This window comes from Callospermophilus lateralis, chromosome 8, assembly GCF_048772815.1.
Source record: "Callospermophilus lateralis isolate mCalLat2 chromosome 8, mCalLat2.hap1, whole genome shotgun sequence".
Lineage (NCBI taxonomy): Eukaryota > Metazoa > Chordata > Mammalia > Rodentia > Sciuridae > Callospermophilus > Callospermophilus lateralis.
Genome location: NC_135312.1, coordinates 54,907,436 through 54,928,776, shown reverse-complemented (window position 1 = coordinate 54,928,776; position 21,341 = coordinate 54,907,436). Strand labels below are relative to the sequence as shown.

General features: G+C 36.6%; 1 protein-coding gene across 2 annotated transcripts in view; it reads left to right on the top strand.

The window, feature by feature from the left end:
- The window catches only part of Adamts3 (ADAM metallopeptidase with thrombospondin type 1 motif 3), a 227,419-nt gene that overhangs the window by 17,666 nt on the left and 188,412 nt on the right, over nt 1–21,341 (top strand). For both annotated transcript variants that reach the window (XM_076864583.2, XM_076864582.2), the window contains exon 3: nt 1,613–2,019. In XM_076864583.2, the coding sequence (XP_076720698.2) occupies nt 1,613–2,019 (407 nt within the window). The remainder of the gene's footprint in view (nt 1–1,612; nt 2,020–21,341) is intronic.

Below are 21,341 nucleotides of genomic sequence, written 5' to 3'. Positions count from 1 at the left end.
ATGCTGCTCCTATGACAGATGTGATCATTCCCTGAATGTCCAGTTCCATTTGTAGAAGTTTTCACAATGGATTTGGTTGTAAGGGTGTCTTAGGCTTATATGGATGCTTATTTGAATGTAGCAGGGATTGTGCTGCTGCTGCTACCAGAGCCAGGCTTCACTCTACTCTGTTATAACATGGTTGTCTTTCTTTCCTTGCCTGGTGAATATTCACCAGAGTGTTGCTTGTTCTATGTACTTAACAAAGAATAGTATTTTGTTGAAATACATAGGTCATTTATAAATGGCATAATGATAACAAACATGTGCACAAAGAATTTCTAAGTTGCACAAAGTCTTCGTTTGTCTTCTGGTACTTTGCACAAGGCCTGAGAACATAACGATTCTATTGAGATATGTTAAGAGCACAGGTCATGTTTTCATTTATGGATTCATGCTCTAAATGGATGTCAAAACATGCAATTGGTATAGATAAACAGTTTTTTTGAATTATGTAATTTTTTTCAGGGCATTTTGACACATCGCGTGTCTAATCTTCAGGTAGAATTATGCAAGTGGAGAACTTTTGATTCATGGCCTCAGATTTTCCTTTCTATATCTGCTTTTTGCATCTTTGTATCCCTCCTTGCTTTCTTCTCCAGTATCCACTGTCCTCTTTCCCAAGGGTGTTTGCATTCTAGTTGACACAGTACTCCCATTCAGCTAAGCAAGGGGAAATGAGTTAAAGATTGTGAAGTTCAGGTTTACATGTCAGTGGCCACCCATGTTGTAAGGTGGGCTACAAATACACATATTCAAGGGGGTATCTGCCCTCTGTAAGGAATATGGCACAAAACTTGAATATAGTTCCCTCATGACTAACTTCTATCTGCAGAATCAATTCAGAATTTATTATCTTTTCTTTTTTGTCTACTCTAATATTTTGAAGATAAGGATTTAGAGGCATAGCAGAGCAGAGCAGAATGAGCATATGGGCTTTGGAGTAAATCTGAGCTTCATGTATGTTTGACCTTGTACACAGACATTCTCTGGATATCAGTTTTCTCTCCCGTGAAGTGTGGTTGTTAGGGTTGTTATGACTGAAAAAATATGTAGAAACTATAGCCCTGTACTACAGTATAAAAATTACAGGTTTATGGCAGAAGAAACAAACTGTGTTTATTGTAATTAGCATAAATTCTAGAGTTTCTACAGGGAAAAATGAAAACAATCAAATTTTGTTTTTCTGCATAATATCAACTTTGTTAATAGTTTGTAGCAGATGTCATTTGTGCCAATAATAAGTTATTTGGAGGTATGGATTGATTTAAAGCAAGCCAGGTATAGCTTATGGCAATTTGTTATATTCGTGTTCTCCAACATATAAATGTAATGTGAATATTCACAATATGATACATATTTTTCCTAAATTAAAAAGTGGTTCATTGAGTTACCTAAGTACATTTGAGAGATGATTTTAGTTCTCGAAGCTTAGTATTTATGAGATGCTACAGACATATATTTATTATGCCAATGTGGCACAGCCTTGTGAGGTGGGTACCTTATTCCTTTGCTATGTCCATCTCTGTGTTCTCGTTGCAGAGTTCTACAATTCTGTTTTTTTACTCCACAGATTTACCAGTAAAGAGACATGGAGAGTATGAGCTGGTGACTCCAGTCAGCACAAATCTAGAAGGACAATATCTCTCCCATATTCTTTCTGCAAATCATAAAAAGAGATCAACAAGGGACGTGTCTTCCAACCCTGAGCAACTGTTCTTTAACATCACAGCATTTGGAAGAGATTTTCATCTGCGACTAAAGCCTAACACTCAACTTGTAGCTCCTGGGGCTGTTGTGGAATGGCATGAGACATCTCTGATGCCTGGGAATATAACCGACCCCATAAATAAGCATCAACCCGGAAGTGCTTCAGAAAGAATCTGGAGAAAAGAGCCTTTGCAGACTAACTGTGCTTATGTTGGTGACATCATGGACATTCCAGGAACCTCTGTTGCCATTAGCAACTGTGATGGTCTGGTAAGACTCATTCCATCCAGTGTGTGTGTGTGTGCGTGTGTGTGCGTGTGTGTGTGTGTGTGTGTGTGTGCGCGTGTGCACGCTTGTGTGTGTTTGCAGGTGTTTGGAATTCAGCATGTCTTCAGCATGGTTTGGAAGGTAGAGGTGGAAAGGAAGCCTCATTGTTATATTTTCAGTGCAGGAAAAGGCATTAGAAAACGTTTTACTGTCAAAGATGTGTGCTTTGGCTTAATTTGAGACGTGAAGACAGCATTATTCCAAGAGACAAAAAAGAACTATTTTAGCATTTTTTGTTTTCCCTTATGTTATGTTGGTGGATTTTATTTCCTTTTTTCTTTTAAAACTTTCTGAAAGCTTCCTAAATAAACATAAATTCTTCCAAAAGGATGGTATTTCACTTCTTATGTGGAAACTTTGGGTATCTTCTTAAAGTATTTTGAAAGCATTCTTTAGCTTTCTCACAGAATGGTGAAGTGGGAAATGTAGCAGATCCTTTGTCAGAAATTGGCCCAACTAGCATTACTTTCTGAACATGAGGCGTACTTCTGTGTGGTAGTTCTGATTGATTTTTTAAAAAATGTTCAAATAAATATCCTTTTTAAAATGTTCAAATAAAATATCCACGTATTGATTTTCAGTTTTGCAGCAGAGGCCAATAGTAACCAACTCTTTTTTACGTGCTTCCCAGATGTGAAATATTTTGATTTTGTGTCTCTAAGTATTACTTGAAAATTGTGTCAGAGTTTTATGCCTCTTCCATTCATAGCTCTCTCTAAGTCTTTGTTCAAAAAGAACAACCATTTACCTTCCTGTGGTTGTCAGGTTGCTGTTTCTGGGCGTTCAAGGCTGTTACTTTTGTTCTGTCACTGCTTCTGGGAGTTCTTAAAATATCACCTATGTATCGTATTATAACTACTCTATTTTGGTTGCTCCTTTCATACCTTGAGTATTCTGCTTTTGTCCTGTAGACATGCCATTAGAAATATGGGCTTAACCCAATGGAGTTATAACACTATATGTTTTACCAAATGCTGATGAGTTCCTTCTGTTTCAGATGTTCTTTTTTGCAGGCTTATCCTGACTACTAATGTTCTGCATTATCTTAAAAATTAATGCAGGAAACTATCATATAGGTAGCAGGTCCCAGTCTCCAACTTGAATTCCATTAGTTTAGAATCTGTACTTTTGTACTTGGTGGTGGACTACCTTCTGGGGTTTGAGAAATAAGGAAGTACTCAAGTTCTTCTCATTCTACATGAAAGGTTGACTAAACCTGAATTAAGTCATTGAATAAAAAAAAAAAACTTCCTAGACAAGAAGACTAAGGTAGTTTAGATTCAAGTATTGACAAGATTTGATTCAATTCTAAGGCATAAAAGGAATAAATTATGTAAAATGGTACTTGCTTTATAATACTTTTGAGTAATATATTTTGAGTATCAATCTTTTTTTTTTTTTTTTTGGTACCAGGGATTGAACTCAGGGGTGCTTAACCACTGAGCCACATCCCCAACCCTTTTTAAAAATTTTATTCAGAGACAGGGTTTCACTAAGTTGTTTAGGCCCTTGCTAAATTGCTGAGACTGGCTTCGAACTTGAGATCTTCCTGCCTCAGACTCTCAAGCCGCTGGAATACAGGTCTGCGTCACCAGACCCAGCTTGAGTATCAATCGTAATTCAGTGCCAGTATTTTATTTTATGCTGTAAAATAAAAAAAAATCTCTGTTAAGATTTGAAACTTGGGACATTAGCTTTAAAATCAGGTTAGGGAAGGAAAATGCAAATAAATTATTTTAATGGATGATCACAGTAACTTTTAAATCTTCGTGGTCAGTGTTTTTCTTATTGTACATGTCATTATTTAATCATAGATAATAAGTAAAAGGAAAATTAAGTGTGTATAAACATTATTAATTAGGATTATTGATTATTTAATTTCTCTCTCTCTCTCTTTTTTTTTTTCTTTTTTGGAGGTGGTAGGGATTAAATCCAGGACCTTGTGTGAACTAGACAAGCACTCTACCACTCAACTATGTCCCTAGGCCTTAATTTCTCATTATCAAGATACGTTATCTTTTGATATCATATATACTTTAGAATAATATAAGTGTGTATAAGACTTGTAGACTGTAAGAACACGTCTTTATTTTTTGGTCCATTAATTAATTAAAAAGTATTGGTTGGAAGCCAGAAGTGATGAGAAATAATTATGTTTACAACCTTATGGAGCTCAAAGATGGTTAAATTTGCCTTAGAATTTCACTGTCTAAAATTTCTGGTGCTATTAGAATATATATAATAGTTGAAGATATTTATGTAATTAAATATATGTGTACTTCATGTATGTATGTGAATCATGTTTACCTTAAATTGTGGTTAAGGAAATACCTTTTGGAGAGATTTTATGAATGAGACAGTTTCTAAAGAGAGGGAAGTGGGCCAGGTCTTGAGTTGGTCCAGGAACGGGGTCTGGCCTCATCAGGCAGCGCTCACTATGTGAACATGCTCAGATGGAAGCCTCCTTTAGTTTCCAGCTCACAGCAGCCCTGTGCCAGGAGGAAGAAAGCAGATGGTGGCAGAAACAGAAGCAGGGTTACGGAGAGCAGATTAACAGACTGGAGGGATAATACAGTGGCTATTTCCTTGAACTGGGGATGAATTCTTAAAATCGCAGAATTGGTGTTGATCAGGATAAACCTTAGCAGAGACAAAATGGGAAGTTTAATTTATGAGAATATGAATAAATTTGGTGATCTGTGGCTACCTCAGCTCTTTTTGTTCCTCTGATGTGCTACATATGGACTTAAGCTTCAGCTTCTTGACCTTTGGAGGGAAGCAGGGTTACTGAGATAATGCAAATGCTGGAGGACTGACCTGGTGGCATAAAAAGCCACTGCCCTAGGAAGCTCTGAGATTATAATCAAATCCAAATTATGCTAGTAGAAAGTATGGCCACTTCTGTCCTAAAAACATGGATGGGGAAATCTGAGTCTAGCAAGCATGGAGTGGAGTCTCTGATATGGAAGAGAATACCATTGAAGCTCTATCTGGAGGGGAGATTTAATCCTTTTGACTAGGTTAATTTTAGAATGGTGCAGCAGGGATTTCAGTGATCTGATTTTCTGCATGTGTCCTGTGAAGCTGCTGTACCTGGGGGCAGCCACAGGTGTTTACTCTTACGATTGGTGGGTTCTTAGGAAGGAATCTCCAAGAGGGAGATTCCTTACCTTTTTCTCTCTTAGGCTGCTATGTGAGTTTGAAATGGGGAGCACATGAGACTGCATTAACTTGTATTAAATAATGTTTTTGATTTAATAATAATAATAATAATAATAATAATAATGATAATAATAATCCCAGTGCTGCTCAAAGTGGGCTTTGTAGACTCAGGTTTATGACTAGATAAATATAGGAAAAAATTTATAGCAATTTGACAGTTATTGTATGTGTGTTGGGTCTAATAATGATTTTGAAAATAGGGCTGGTATTTCATATGTTTCATTTTATTTTTCTAGTAGCGTTTTTATTGCATTTTATGAAAAGACTGATCTGAAACTGGGGAGTAAAGAAATGGCTTCTTTACTGCAGATAGTTTGAGAAGCAAGCAGCATTACTTGGCTGATTTTATGCACTCTGGACATAGATAAGTGACTGAAATATTCAGGTGGAGCTGGTATTTCCTGGTAATTATATGGAGTGAGCACAGAAAAGATACTTCAACATGGGCTTCAGTGAAGAGGACAGAAAACCCTCAAGTCACATGTTCAAAGCTAAGGATTAAAATGTGATGTAGACAAAGATATGCATAATAACTAGAGTATTATTCAGTGGTTTCTGAATAAACAAGGTCTCCTGCACCAAGGAGTTGACAAAGATTCTTTCCTAGTATTATCAAGAACAATATCTGTCCCTGGCTAGTATTGGCCCTTTCCTGTTTTTTGTCAAAATTATAATTTATGAGTGACTTAGAATTCTTAACAGCTTTATTCTGTTCTAGACCACTGTGCCTACAGGTAAGGATTATTGAGCTATTCAGTCATCAAATTATCCCCACTTTCTGACAGCATCCAATCTAGAACCAAGTCCTGCTTCTCTAGATTGCTCTTCTCCCCAAATCACCTAACCAACTAAAGCCCAAATCCTAATTAACGTAGGTTCTTTCTAACAGTCTCTTACTAAGATGCTCATGGTTCTCTCTGCTAACCTGTAATAAATAAACTCAGCTTGACAACTCCAGGTGTGGTCCCAATGTTGTTGGCTGGAGGGCATTGACATGTTTTATCTCTCTGCCTCTCTGAAGTGAGAGTCTGGTGGTGAGGATACCTGGTGGCAGGTGTTTCCCATACTTCTTGGTGGGAACACACTGATAGCTGAACACCTCAGATGAAATGCATTTCTTCCACAGAGCCTTGACATTTGCTTTGTCACACCAATAAATCTCTCGTCTGAGTAATGACAGCTTACAGTCCTATTTGTGGTCTCCAAATTTGCCAAAATAAAGGTTACTTGGTTAGTAGGCTTTATGTCATGAGTTCCAAAATATAAAGAAATTGAATTTTTCTAAATTTGCTAAAACAATATTGCCTTGTTCATCCCGCTGGGTTGGCATCTGAGGGAACTGGTGGAGAGTTGAAGAACTGACTAGATAATTGCTCTCCTGGGTTACCCAAGTTCAGTAATTTCCTTGTGGGCTGATTTTAAGATCAAGAGAGCTTATCTAGGACAGTTTTTCAACATTTTTACACATTTTTAATTTTTGCTTCAAATGAAATTACTAGGAGTTGTCTAATAAAATAACATGTAAAACTGATAAATTCAGGGAAGTTCTGATTAAAACATAGGCAGAAGATGCTTTTCCTCCTGTCTTTCTTCCTCCTTCCTCATCCTTGCCCCAATTATTACTGGACTCCCTGAGGCAAGGAAGTTAAGCTTAGCAACTTAGGGATAATAAGAGACTCTTTTCTAAAATATCTGACAGTCACATCTGGCTAATGTCAGAGGCATTGTTAGATTTTGGACAAGACCAAATGAATTCTTTGTAGGCCGTTGCAAACTTCTCCTAAAATCAGCCCTAGTTCCTTGCCTTAAAATTTTCGTGCTGGGATTTGGTGCCTTCAAAAACATGTTCTTGCTATGCCTGTTTCAGTAAGTCTAGCTGCAGAGGTACTTTTTAAAAAGGCTATTAGACAATGTGCATGTGATTGAGAACATTTGACTGATGATAGAGGTTTCAGGTCAGTCTATCTGGTAAAAGAAATATTTGGTACTAAAAATAGGTACAAATTTGTAGCCATTTATGGTGTATTTAGAAAAGAGGGTTTTTGAGGGCTGATCTTTAGATGTTGACATTTGAACATCTGCTTTTAGAAGAACCCGATCTCTAAAGGCCTATGGCCTCTCACCTTTTCCTTTCACGGAAGATGTGTTTGTTTATTAATAAGGTAGAAGGGAGATCTGTATCTTTCTGGTTGATATGACATGATGACCTTAGAAAGTATGAGGAACAAAGGACTGAAGCCATGTTTTACTTCCAGGAATTGACACCAGGCTATTTTTGCAATGCAAGATTAGAAGAGGTTCAAAGCTTCTATACTTTTCAATTTCCTAAGGTAGAAGGTAAAAAGCAGTAGACATTGGCCCCTTTTGAAATGAAGAATGATGGGAGTCCTCCAGTTTAACTAGTCTGGGAAAACCAGTACATGACCTCATTGCTCCTTACCCAAGGTTTGGTCAAGCAGAGGCCCTAGGGAAGATGACAGTATTTACCTAGTTTTGCTTGCTGACCTATGACAGGTCTGAGCTGTTGCGTACATCTTCCACCCGGCCTCCTTTTTCACAGGGAAGCAGCCAGTCTGTGTTTATTCAGAATGGAAAGGGATGGCTTGGCATGGTCCTTGATCATTTTCACATTGTCTACTAATTTGCATATGCCTAGAATCATTCATGTGTCAACCCTTTTCCAACATTTTTTTTTTGTTTGAATTCCTCTGTGTGACTTACTTTATGCAAAGAATATGGAATATATGACTTGAAGTAAAGTAGGAAAGGAAAAAGATGAAAGGACAAAAGTTTTTTTTTCAAATTTAAAGAATATTTTTATATTAGTTATTTTGTAGTCACTCTAAATTATTCCTATTTATGAGTACTATAAATTTTAACTGTTCATTATTTTATTTACATTAATTTGATTATGGTTTATTTTCCATTATCTTCTCTAACTTTGGCAATAGTACATCTTTAAAATTAAATTTGAAGATGTTAAAGATTGAGGAAAACAATAAATATGTTTGGCAAATTTCTGTTTGGACAGACTGGGAGAAACAGAAAATAACAAGGGCCTGGGAGTGCTTATTCTTCTTATTGTTGGCCTGAGAAGTAGTCTCCTATTTTTCTCAGTGCCATGAAATCTGTGATGAGTTTTTCAAGATAAGAAATGCTTTAAGAACCATGAAAATAGTGCTGATCACATCTAAAATGTTTTCTTCTGGTAAATTGTAATTGAAGTAAAAACAGTAGCACATCACAAAATCAGTATGAGGCCTTTGTACATAATCATGCTTTTAGGTCACAGAGAGCTTACATACTGAACACACGACTCAAGATTCCCAATTGCAAACTCAGTGTTATTTGTTTAATTTAATACTCTTTGATTCTAGTAGTATTGATCCAAGTTAATAAAGCAGTTTGAAGCACTAGTAAGATGCTATACTGACTGCTTTGATGAATACTGAGGCCAGGAAACCTTTGCCTTCAAAAGAGTACCAGAAACAATGTATGCAAAAATGTAACCAAAGTCTTAGGCTAAGGTTTTAAATAGCTAGAATAGGTGAAATGAGAGTTTAGGTGATGGAAAGATTAACTCTGTCAAGAAGAATGGTAGAAAGCTTGATGGAAGAAGTGGTATTTGTGCTACTAGGTGTCTGAGAAGATAAACATGTATGTTTATTAAGAATGGTGGCAGGGATGGCGTGGATAAGGGGAATAAGAATCTCTTGGTGGGAGCGGGGTGTGAGTTGAGTGAGGAAGCACTGGAAAGTTGATTTCATGAATTTTGTTACAGATCTAATAAACAAATACACAGGAGACCCAAAGTACTCTTGGTCCAGTTTACCTGAATTTAGGACTAGGGCAGATATGAGAGTGAGAAAGAATAAGGAGGTATACTAGGGATGTATAGTTGATATTGTCAGGGTTACATGGACATTCAGGGTGAGAAAAGGGCAAAGGATCCTTGTTCTTGAATTTTGTTGCTTTTCTTCAGAGGAAGTTTTCTTTGAAGTCATAAGGCTCCTTTCTCTGGAGTTTGAGGAGGTATTGACAAGAAATGCTTTTCTAGAACTTGTTCCTAAAATGTCACAGAGTTATGAAGTTTTGATTTTTAAAAATCTGAATTTATTTTCCATTATAGGTTCCTCAACCTTCAGGTTTGATGAATTAAGTGCCCCCGTTTAGTGAATCTCCTAGGACTGTAATTTCTTCCATCTGGCATATTTCCTACACCTTTTCACTATATTTACTCTATTATCATATTTCTTTTTTATAGTATCCAGGGAGCATTTCTGATATCAGTTAGTGACTTTTTTTGTTTATAGTGTACTTTTGTATAGAAAGTAAAAAATGTAGACTGTAAAGGGTAGTATAATTTGATCATATTAATCAAATTAATAATATCAAATTGATATTCCTTGATTTTCAAGGACAAAAGTAACCCTACTAATAAATAAGTTGATTTGACATTATATCATACTTAATATTATTTATAGTTTCTATTCTATATATCTGTGTGTGTATATATATATATATATATATATATATATATATATATATGGAAATATATTTGCATACATGTGTTTTTATGCACAAAGATGTGTATAGAGGTATACACAAATAGTATAGTGAAAAACAACCTACTTGTATACACAACAGAGTTCTCAGTCAAGAGAAATGTAAACAAATATAAAGATTCACTGTTAAATCATAACTCATGAAATTAAGTACATACCATGCTACTTGAATACTTTTATAGCCAACTTCTGTGACTATTGTGATGAACTCAAAGGTTGCCATTACCTGCTTAAAATGCCCTGGGGTGCTGATTGTCTCTGATAAGCAGTTTGACTCTATGATAAATTGCAAATCACAATTAAAAGTGATCTCTCTGTCAAAATATATAATTATGTTATTGGTAAGGTTTCTAGTCAACAGCAGGCTATTAGTAGTTAAGTTTTTCAGGAGTTAAGTGTTATATGAACGTTTTCAACTACATGGGCGTCAGTACCCTTAGCCCCCATTGTCGTTTGGTGGGTCAACTGTAGTTGATTTTTTTGTGTGTTATCCAGGTTTTGTATTTCCTCACTTGATTGGTTTTACTATCCAGAATTTAGTACGAAGTATTGATATATACAGCTTTTTGTAGATCTGTCTTTTCCTCCACTAAGTTCTATCAGTGGCACTTTACATATTTTGGTCATCTGTTATTAAATGTGTAAATAGTCATAATTGTTATACATAATATTTAATTAACATATAATGTCCTTTATATTTCGTAATTTTTTTAATTTGCAGTCTGTTCTGATATTAATATGTGATAAAATTTTGTTCATTTTTAACCTGCCTATGTCTTTGGATCTAAGGTGAGTGTCCTGTAAACCTGTAAACAGTATATAGTTCAGTCATGTTTTTCTTTTGTAATCCATCTGCCAACCTCTATCTTTTGATTGGGGAGTTTAATCTATTTACTTTTCATTACTGGTGAGGGTCTTACCTTTGTTATTATGTTATTTATTTCAGTATACTTTATAATTTTTTTGTTGTTCATTACCTACAATGTCATGTCTTCCTTTGTGTTTAGTTGATTTTTTTGGGGGGGTGGGTAGTGAAATGCTTAAAATTGTTTTCTCATTGCCTTTTATATATGTTCTTTAGCTACGTTCTTTGTGGATAATAGGGAAATTACATTTAACACCCTGAAGTTATAACACTATAATTTGATTTTATACCATTTTAACTTCAATAACATAAAAACTTGACTTTTTTTTATAGAGTGCTTTCCCTTCCCCTTTCAGTTGCAGATGTCTCCAAATTCAATCTTTATATGTTGTGTATCTAGAAACCTGAACTAATAAGTTTTAAATTTATTAGAACACAAGTGATTTACACAGCACTTTAAAATAATAACTTTTATAATTGCTCATGTACTTTTACTGAAATCTTTATTTCTTAAAGTTTCAAGTTACTGTTTACTATTTTTTATTTCAACTAGTATTTCTTATAGGGAAACTTTAATGGTAACAAATTTTCTTGACTTTGTTTATATGGGAATATCTTGGTGTCTCCCTCCGTTTTGCAGGCCAGTTTTCTGGATATAGGATTCTTGGTTGATATTTTCTTTTCTTCTACACTTAAAAAAAATACACACACACACACATGTACATATACACACACAGATACATACATACATTTGAGTTGTAGTTGGACACAATACCTTTATTTATTTATTTTTATGTGGTGCTGAGGACTGAACCCAAGGCCAAGCGCGTGCTAGGTGAGTACTCTACTGCTGAGCCACAACCCCAGCCACTTCTTCTATACTTTTAATATGTCAGTCCACTGTGTTGTGACTTCCAAAATTTATTATGAGAAATCTGTTCATAATCTTATTTAGGATTGCTTTTATGTGAAGTAGTTTTCCTGTTGCTGCTTTCAAAATTCTGCCTTTGTCTTTCAGCAGTTTCATTATAATCTATCTTGATGTGAGTCTCCTTAAGCTCATCCTACTGGAATTTATTGAGCGTCTTGGATGTGTGTATTTATGTCTCTCATGAACTTTGAGAAACTTTTGAACATCTGTTTCTCTGACCATTATTCTCTCTACCCTGTCCTTTCTCTCCTTTTGGAATTCCGGCAATGTTTATGTTGGTTCTCTTCATGGGGTCCTAGAGTTCCTGCAGGCACTCTTCACTTGTCTTCTACTTTCCCCCCCCTATGTCTTAGACTTAATAATTTCCAGTGTCCTATCTTCAAGTTCAGTGACCTTTCTTTTTACTCAAAATGGCCTTAGAATCTCCTGTGAATTTTCATTTCTGTTATTGTCTCTGTCAGTTTCAAAATTGGTTTCTTTTTAGGTATGTCTTCCTTTACTTCTCTGAGCATCTTTAAGACAATTGTTTTAAAGTCCTTGTCATCAGGTTTTTCAGGCATAGCATCTTTTATCCACACTCCTCCCCCCCATCCGTGGTCATGCTTTCTGTTTCTTTGTATGGCTTGTGATTTTTTGTTGTTGTTGAGAACTAGACATAACAACTAATAAAATAGAAATTATGGAAATTATATTTTTTACTTTATAAAAGTTTGCTTGTTTTTGTTTTTAATTGTCATAGGCTGTTTCAGTTCTGAGGATTAGCACAAGACATAAATTAAGGTCTTCTCAAGTCTTTTTTGAGCCTCCACCTTCCCCTGTGCATGCATGATAACATTTTAATTTTTTTTCATTCATGTAGTTGGTTTTGAATGTCTTAGTGTTCAATGTCTGAATCTCCATAAAAGTAAAAGTGAAGTAGAAAAAAAGTGTGCCATTTACTTAAGTCACTTCTTCCAGATGGGAAGGGCGTTAGAAGAATCAGAAGAGGCCCAATAGTGGCTACCACTCTCTATGTGCACCTTTGTGATTATAAGCAGCAATTTTTGATCAGAGCAGAGATCTCCAAAGTTGGGAAAACATGGTCCCTTTTGCTCACTCTGCCCCACATAAGTTGTGTGCAAGCTGTCAACTTCAGGGTTGAGGAGTGGGGGATTAGGAGCTGCTACTATGTTACGAGGTAAAAATGACTGAAATTAACCACAGTTTTCATTCAGGCTTTCCCTTGGAAATTACAAGTCTTCCGTAGATTCCAGAGTTCCAAACTCTTGACATCAGATTCTGCTAGTGTGCTTACTGTCTAGATGCAAAAAGAGTTTCGTTGCACTCTACTTCCTCGTCTTTCAGAGTCCTACCTGATACATCTACTTTTTAGAGACCCTTGGAATGTATTAAATGTGGACTTTTGTAGTGAGGATAATCAGTAAAACCAATGAAGAGAAAGAGTGGCCAAATTCTTCTCAGATTTGGAACTTTACAAGAGTTCAGTAGGAAAGAATTTAAGTGCTATCCATGAGTCAAACCTTTAGTAGAATGCTTGACTCATGTTGAGTGTGCCCACAGTGTTGTTTTAGAATCAGGCTAACCTGGACTCCAGTTTGACCACTTACTAGCCTTGTGACCTTCAACATTTATTTTCCCTTTCTGAGGTCTCTTTCCTCCAGTGTGGTGGGGGAAAGCAATGCTTGTCAGGTCAGCTCACATCCTTACCCAGAACACTGGTGCATTTTTCACACTATGGCCCCTAGGAAATCAGTGATCATTATTAAAGTCCCTGGCCTTTTTCCCCCTCACTTATAATTATTTGTTTAAATAATTTATGAAATGCCAATGACTGAGGCTACAAAATAAAACATATTGCAATTGCCCAACTCAGCCTGCAAACTAATTTGTAGAAAGTACAGTCTTCAATGAAATGAAAACCTTAGGAAAAAATTGTTGTTAATTTTAAGATCACCTTACCTACCTCACTATCTCATGCAGGGCTCCTTTGACATCATCTTCTCTGTGGAACACTGTAACCTCTGCTCTCCAAGACTTCTAAGGATGGAAACTCACTACTTTCCTTCATATGTATATATCACTATGGTATAAAAGTTTTTCTTTAGATTGTACTTGGAAATGTGAAGTAAAAATATCTTGTTCCACTTACTAGATTCTTCATAATTCCAGAGATATAGTAACCATGATTGACTTGTTCTAATAATACCTAGGTTCTGTACAATTGACCATCCATCATTCAGTTAATCTCTTAGCAAGTGACCTCTTACATAGAAAAAATTTCCCTTTAGTGGGGTGATAGCCCACACCCTGACTGGGGTGGAATTTACCAAGCATAAGTCACAATTTGATCATTCCTTTCAGGTTTTTCATTTTTGTCAAATACTTTAAATTACGAATCTTAGCATGAGATATTTCATGGGATAGAGAGTTCAATAGCATTAGATGGTATATGCTATTAGTGAGAATATTCACAGTCTCATTCATCTTATACCTCTTTTCTTAGGTGATTATGGTCTCTGAGGTACCTTATATATATCCATTTTTCCCTAGTCTAGAGTCTACTGTGAAAACATGCATCCAGATGGGAGGATGCATTCTTTATATCTCTATAAAGGTAGTTAAAGTGTTTGGATTAGAGGTGGCATGGGGGTGCCTCACTCCAACTACCAAAAAATACATTTAAAAACTTAAATGGCATTATTATTGTTGACTTTTGGCACCTTGCTGGGCTTATGATTAGCAGATAGTATTTTCCATATAGTAGGAGGTTTTTGAAAGGCCTTCTTCTGTTTGGTGATGTTCTTTTTTTAAAAAAAATATTTATTTTTTAGGTTTAAGTGGACACAATATCTTTATTTTACATTCATGTGGTGCTGAGGATGGAACCCAGTGCCTCATGCATGCCAGGCGAGCGCTCTACCACAGAGCCACAACCCCAGCCCCTGGTGATATTCTTAGATAGAAGATATTCATAGGTTGAGACTGTGCTCTTGCATGCGGAGGTGTCATATAAATATACAGGACCCCATCTTAAGGTAGATTCCTGAGTATGTGTAGCCTGAGAGAAAATGGAGAATAGCACTTAATGAGAGAATTTGCAAATGTTAGCAACCCATACACAGTGGGAAAAGTTTTATTTAGCATTATCTATGAAACACAATGCTTTCAACATAATGACTGAAATCTCAGGGTAATACCTCCTTTGGACATGCATGATATTTGATCTTGCTTAGAGTGTGCCAGTATTTCATGCTTTCCTGCCTGACTTCCTATAGTCCTTCATTTTGCATACCTGGCTCTGTGGATGGTATTAACTGGCTGCCAGAACAAGAAAGCAGACCATGCATAGTGATATGGGTCCAGATAAAATCTCACCATGAGATCTCTGTCTCTATTTGGTCAGCTGTACCTCATTGCTGCCTTTGGCTTCAACTATGGTGTATAAAGATTGGGGAAGACTTTGAGACACGTTGGTCCTATACCCTAACCATTGATCTAAAATTTTCAGGAAGATCTTTTTTAAATGAGCTGTGATTAGAAAACAAATAGACAGTGTTCATTTATGAGAGTGCTTTGAAATTTGGGCAGGACTCATAGCTCCATGTTGTCATACTTTTTGTATACTTAAAACCAGGAGTTTCAGTGAGATCAATTAGATTTTGTTTGTTGCACTTGTTAAACCTTATGTTTTGAAATATTTTCTAAACCAAACCAAAATATGAATAATTTTTCTTACCTTTTAATAACTGAATACATAAAATTTCTGGTCAAAATTCCTAATTTGGACAACTTACCCCCTCCCTCACTGGTTGATTATTTTCCCAATAAAATAACTTAATCATTCATAGATGGGTACCATTTTTTTTAACCTCATGAAAAAGTCACTATTATTCTCAGTTATTCATTATTGGCTCTCCTAATCTCTATGGGCTTGGGGATCTAAAATTAGGAAACTGATAACTATGCTTCCTGAGGTTCCTTCTAGGACTGATGTTCTATGACTTATAACTAAGTTTTGTTCAAATTCATCCATTCTTTGGTGAAGGAGCAGATCAAAGCATTACAGTGACCATTATGTGTTCATCCTGGTCTGGAGTAGAAACTGTATGATGAGTGTTTTATGTTTTCAAGTGCTGAGATATGGTTACTTTATAATATCAAAATCTCTTTTTAAAATTTGCTTTTAATACACTAAATATGAATAAATCCTCTGTTCTTGAAAAGAACCTAACTGCTATTACTGCTTGACTCCTCGTGAGATGCAACCATTTAAAAGAGAATGTGTGTGTATATTTATTTATAAAACACTAAGAACAGAAGGAACTATCCCTTGATCAGGCTGTTAGGGAAGTGCCAAAGTTTCTTAGGATAGGGATGTTGGATGTAGCCTTTTCCCTGGGAGAGTTCCTATATGGTGCATTTGAGGAATATCTAAGCAGGGCTAAGCAACATTGTCTTCTTCAAGGGGGCTTCTCAGATCTCCTGGAGAGTTTATTGTGGGGCATCACCTCAGGATTTCTGATTTAGTAACTGTAGGGTGCCTGAACATTTGCATTTCTAACATTTTTTTTCAGTGCCACACTTCATAGCTCAACTGTTTCTTTTTTGTGTGTAGTAATACTGGATACTGGTTTTTGTCCAGCTGACCCACTTTCTCTGGTAAGGTATTTGAACTTTTTTTTTTTGTTTGTAATACTGTCTTGGCCCTTGCTACCTCCTCAGTCATAATCCCAGCCAGCTTGATTCAACTCTTGTCAGTCTGTTTGGATTAACTATTCACAACTACAGTTTCCCCTCTCAGTCCTCTTGCCTGGAAGCAACATGTTCTTTGGAAGTATCCAGAAGTGCTATCTCTCCAGACCATGGACATATTCTGGCAGAATACAGCAACAAGGTGAACTTAAACAAGTCACTTAACAGATTTGATTGTTGGTTTCCTCATTTGATTCAGGCAAAGATTTCCTTGTAGAACTTTGAAGTGGATATTTGCATCATGTTTGGGTGAGCATTAGTCACTGAGAAATCCTTGGGAATTTTTTTTTTCTTGAGATGCATAAAATGCATTTTCTTTCTTTTTTAAAATTTATATGTGACAGCAGAATGTATTACAATTCTTATTATACGTATAAAGCACAATTTTTCATATCTCTGGTTGTATATAAAGTATATTCACACCAATTTGTGTCTTCATACATGTACTTTGGATTATAATGTCCATCACATTCACCATCCTTTCTAACCATGCCCCCTCCCTTCCCCTCCCACCCCTCTGCCCAATCTAGAGTTTGTCTATTTCTCCCATGTTCCCCCTCCCTACCCCACTATGAATCAACCCCCTTATATCAGAGAAAACATTTGGCATTTTTTTTTTTTGGATTGGCTAACTTCACTTAGCATTATCTTCTCTAACTCCTCCATTTACCTGCAAATGCCATGATTTTATTTTCTTTTATTGTTGAGTAATATTCCATTGTGTATATATGCCACATTTTTTTTATCCATTCATCTATTGAAGGTTGGCTCCATGGTTTAGCTATTGTGAACTGTGCTGCTATAAACATTGATGTGGCTGTGTCCCTGTAGTATGCTGATTTTAAGTCCTTTGGGTATAGACAGAGGAGAGGGATAGCTGGGTCAAATGATGGTTCCATCCCAATTTTCCAAGGTGAATAGAGAGCCTGCATCTTGGGAGCAAATCTTTTCTCTTCACACATTAGATAGAGCACTAATCTCTAGGGTATATAAAGAACTCAAAAAGCTAAGCACAAAAAAAACAAAAAACAAAAAACAAAAAACAAAACCAAACAAACAAATAACCCAACCAATAAATGGGCCAAGGACCTGAACAGACACTTCTCAGATGATGATATACAGTCAGTCAACAAATATATGAAAATATGTTCATCATCACTAGCAGTTAGAGAAATGCAAATCACTTTCATCTCACTCCAGTCAGAATGGCAGTTATTATGAATACAAACAACAATAAGTGTTGGCGAGGATGTGGGGGAAAATGTACATCATACACTGCTGATGGGACTGCAAATTGGTGCAGCCAATATGGAAAGCAGTATGGAGATATCCTTGTGAATTTCTGAAGCCAATTTTCTCCTATCAGCTGGTGTTGGGGCTTGTGGTAAGGCAGCACATTAGCCCTGAGATTGGCAATAGTCCTGTGGTTTTAAAGTCTGGGCACCATCGTCCTGCATCATGGCTCCCCTGCCTTCACCATGTACTCTGTTTATATACAGGCTTTGAGCTTTATCCAGCCCTCTTCTGTATCTATACTCTCAACCTAGATGATCCCATCTGATTTTATGACTTCAGATACTATCTACATAGTAAAACTCTTGTAAGTGCCTGGGCCTGACTTCCCCCATTAGCCCTAGACTTGTATGTATGCTTTGCTGCCTATTCAGCTTCTCTACTTGGATGTCTAAATATAACAGGGCCAAAGATCAAGGCTTGGTAGCCACTGCTGCTACCAAGAAGTTTGGGGCACCAGTTTTCAGGACAACAACCTACGGTTTTCCTACAGTCTTTTTTCCTTATCTCTCCTATTAAATACATGATATGTCTTGAGGTTTTTTTCCTATAGGTTATGTTTTGAGTCACTTATTATATTTTCAACTTATTATATTACAACTTTGGTCAAACCACCATCATCTCTTCCCTTTGTATTATAGTGACCTCCTAACTAGTCTTTTGGGTCCATTCTTGCCCCTCTTCATCTGTCAGGAGCTGAAGTGGCATTTCTAAATTTGATGAATCTTTCTATGTTTACAAGTTTTGAGTGACTCCCATTAAAATCCAAATGTCTCAGTATGAAGACCCGAATTAGTGTGAACATACTTTATATACTACCAGAGATATGAAAAAAATTGTGCTCTATGTGTGTAATAAGAAATGTAATACATTCCACTGTCATTTATTAAAAAAAAATTTTAAAAATCCAAACTTCTTACCTTAATTTTTAAGATCCTGTGTCAGTAGTTTCAATATGCAGTATGTGTTGTAATTACTTAATCCCCAACCCCAGAGACAGATGACTAGGTCTGGGGTAGGACGCAGCAGAGTGCTGGTTAGGTGCTCCTCCAGACGTGTCTAATCTGCACATTGGGCTGAGAACTTTTGTTCTACTTAAGAGGCCTTGAATCTTACTGGGCATTAGAACCCCTGAAGGATCTGTGCATCACCTTGGAGTCTCTAACCCAGAAGGTTTTCAGCAGGGCTTGAGAGTTCATTTCTGACATCTTCCCAGGTGACACTGTAAGACCTGGCTTCAGTTCCCTCTCTTGTGTCATTCCTTCTACTCTGTGCTTTGTGTACTATATCATATAGCAATTGGTCTTCCTAATAAAGCAGAGATAGAAGTCACCTCCATTGGGCAATCCATTGAGTGGGAGGAGCTACAAAGTAGCTTGCCAGGCCAAACCTAAATCTCCCTGGCTTTTTATATCTAGAGAAGACCCTCAAGTAATTCACGGGTGGCTTCCCGTAATCCCCTAGCCTTATTTTGTATTTGGTTTAGAGATGGGGTCTCACTGAATTGCTTAATGCCTTGTTTTTGCTGAGGTTGGCTTTGAACTTGTGATCATCCTGTCTCAGCCTCATGAGCCACTGGGATTATAGGCATGCACCACCGCACCCGGCTCAGAATATTCTTTTCTATATTTTCAAATAGAGAATATCTTACTCATCATTTGTGTGTGAGCTTCAATTCTTATTTTCTCAAAGAGGATTTTCCTGGAAATTCTAGGCAGAGCAGAAACCCTAATCACTCTATGTTAGTGCTTTTCATCTTCTCAGTAGTCTTAATTGGCATTTTAAATTTATTTTGAATTTTGTCAGGGGTGGTTGGTTCCAGTGAGGATGAAACTCTTTCCTAAAGGTCTTTAACAATGCTTGATGCACAGTGTATGCTCAACAAATTAGTGTTGACAGACCTATTGGTGTGAATTTTGGAATAAGGAATTGATGACTATGTTTGACAGTTGAATTATAGATCTTTGCTCTTTTTAGTTTTCCCTGTATATGACTTTCACAAAATGAAGAGAGTGTTATGAATTTGAGATATTTAAGGTTCACGTTTTCTAAGATTTCATTCCAATTGACTTGATCCTCCTGAATAGTGTTTTAATGCTTTAGTTTTTTTTCCTCTCATTTTCCATCTTTCACATATGAGCTTGAGAATGATCAGTATTGTCTTAACTCAAACACAAACATGAGTTCAGCGCTGTCATAGAGGCAGAGTGTTGAATTAATTTGCTCCTGTTAAGCAACAGAAATAGATAAAATCAGCATGGCAACCTGTTGATTTTCTTTTCTTTTTTTTAAGGTAGAATTTTAAAAAAGATATTACACTTTGGAAGAAAATAAAATATGCTGGAAGGCTGACTTTCCCAGGTTGCTGTGGTCGTCTTTACTAGGCACTGATCACTTGTGTTACCTATATAAAGCCTCTCCAACTCTGAGAGGAAACCCATGAGAGTGGAGCATGTGATGCTTGCTCCTATGCACACCAAGCCAGGCCCCATGTCTCCTGTGTGGCAGGTGCATAATAACTATCTGATGAGTTAATGAATGAATGAAGACATAGAACTGTTAAGGCCCCATGTCTCCTGTGTGGCAGGTGCATAATAACTATCTGATGAGTTAATGAATGAATGAAGACATAGAACTGTTAAGGCCCCATGTCTCCTGTGTGGCAGGTGCATAATAACTATCTGATGAGTTAATGAATGAATGAAGACATAGAACTGTTAAGCCCTGTAATCTACTCCCTGTCATCCCCCAATTTTCAGGCACCCTCATTGAATACTTCCTCCATATAGAATCCCTTTTAAACTTGGTACCACAACTGTGCCTTTGGAACCCTTCATTTCTTTATGGTTTCTTCTTAATGGAATATTATAAAGATTCGCAAGCAAGTACAGAAGCCATACCTCTTTAGTTTCCTAGATTATTTGACTTCTTCCAGACAAATATTTGTTTCTCTAACTTTTGTCCCTCTGGGTAACTCCCAGGATTCATGATCTTTTGACTGAATTCTTCCTCTCTGTGCTTCTTGGGAAGATATGAACAGATTGATTGTCATTTGGATTGAACTTGATTGGATCAGTGTTTATTGAGTACCTACTGTATGCCTGGTACCTGCAGTGTAGTAGATGCCACGATGAGTGAAAGCAGGCATAGTATTTACTTCCCTGGGATTTAGATAGAGTAGGAAGTATAAGCATTTCTGTTTTTAAAAGCCACCCAGCTGAGTAAATAGTGTGATAAAGTGTCATTAGTGCTATAAAGGAAAGGGACACTGTCTTAGGAAATAAAATTATCTGATATAGGTGAGGAGCAGGGAAGCTGTCTTTGAAGATGTGATACCTGAGCTGAGTTTTTATGGATTAATAGTCATTCTCTAAGTAAATTACCTATTGAGCACATTTTCGGAAGCTAGAGAACAAGGAGATCATAGGGTCAGATGATCAGGTTTGGCTGAGAGAATGTTTGAATTTTAGAAGATAATCCATCTGTCATAGATTGGTCTTTTTGAGCTACCGTGAATATTTTAGCAAAAAGTTTATGCTAGTGAAATTTTATGAGCCCTGCATCAGAAACACATCTGTCCTTCCCCAGAATCATCTTAACCCTGTCAGTAATTCCCATTCATAGATGAGGAATCCAG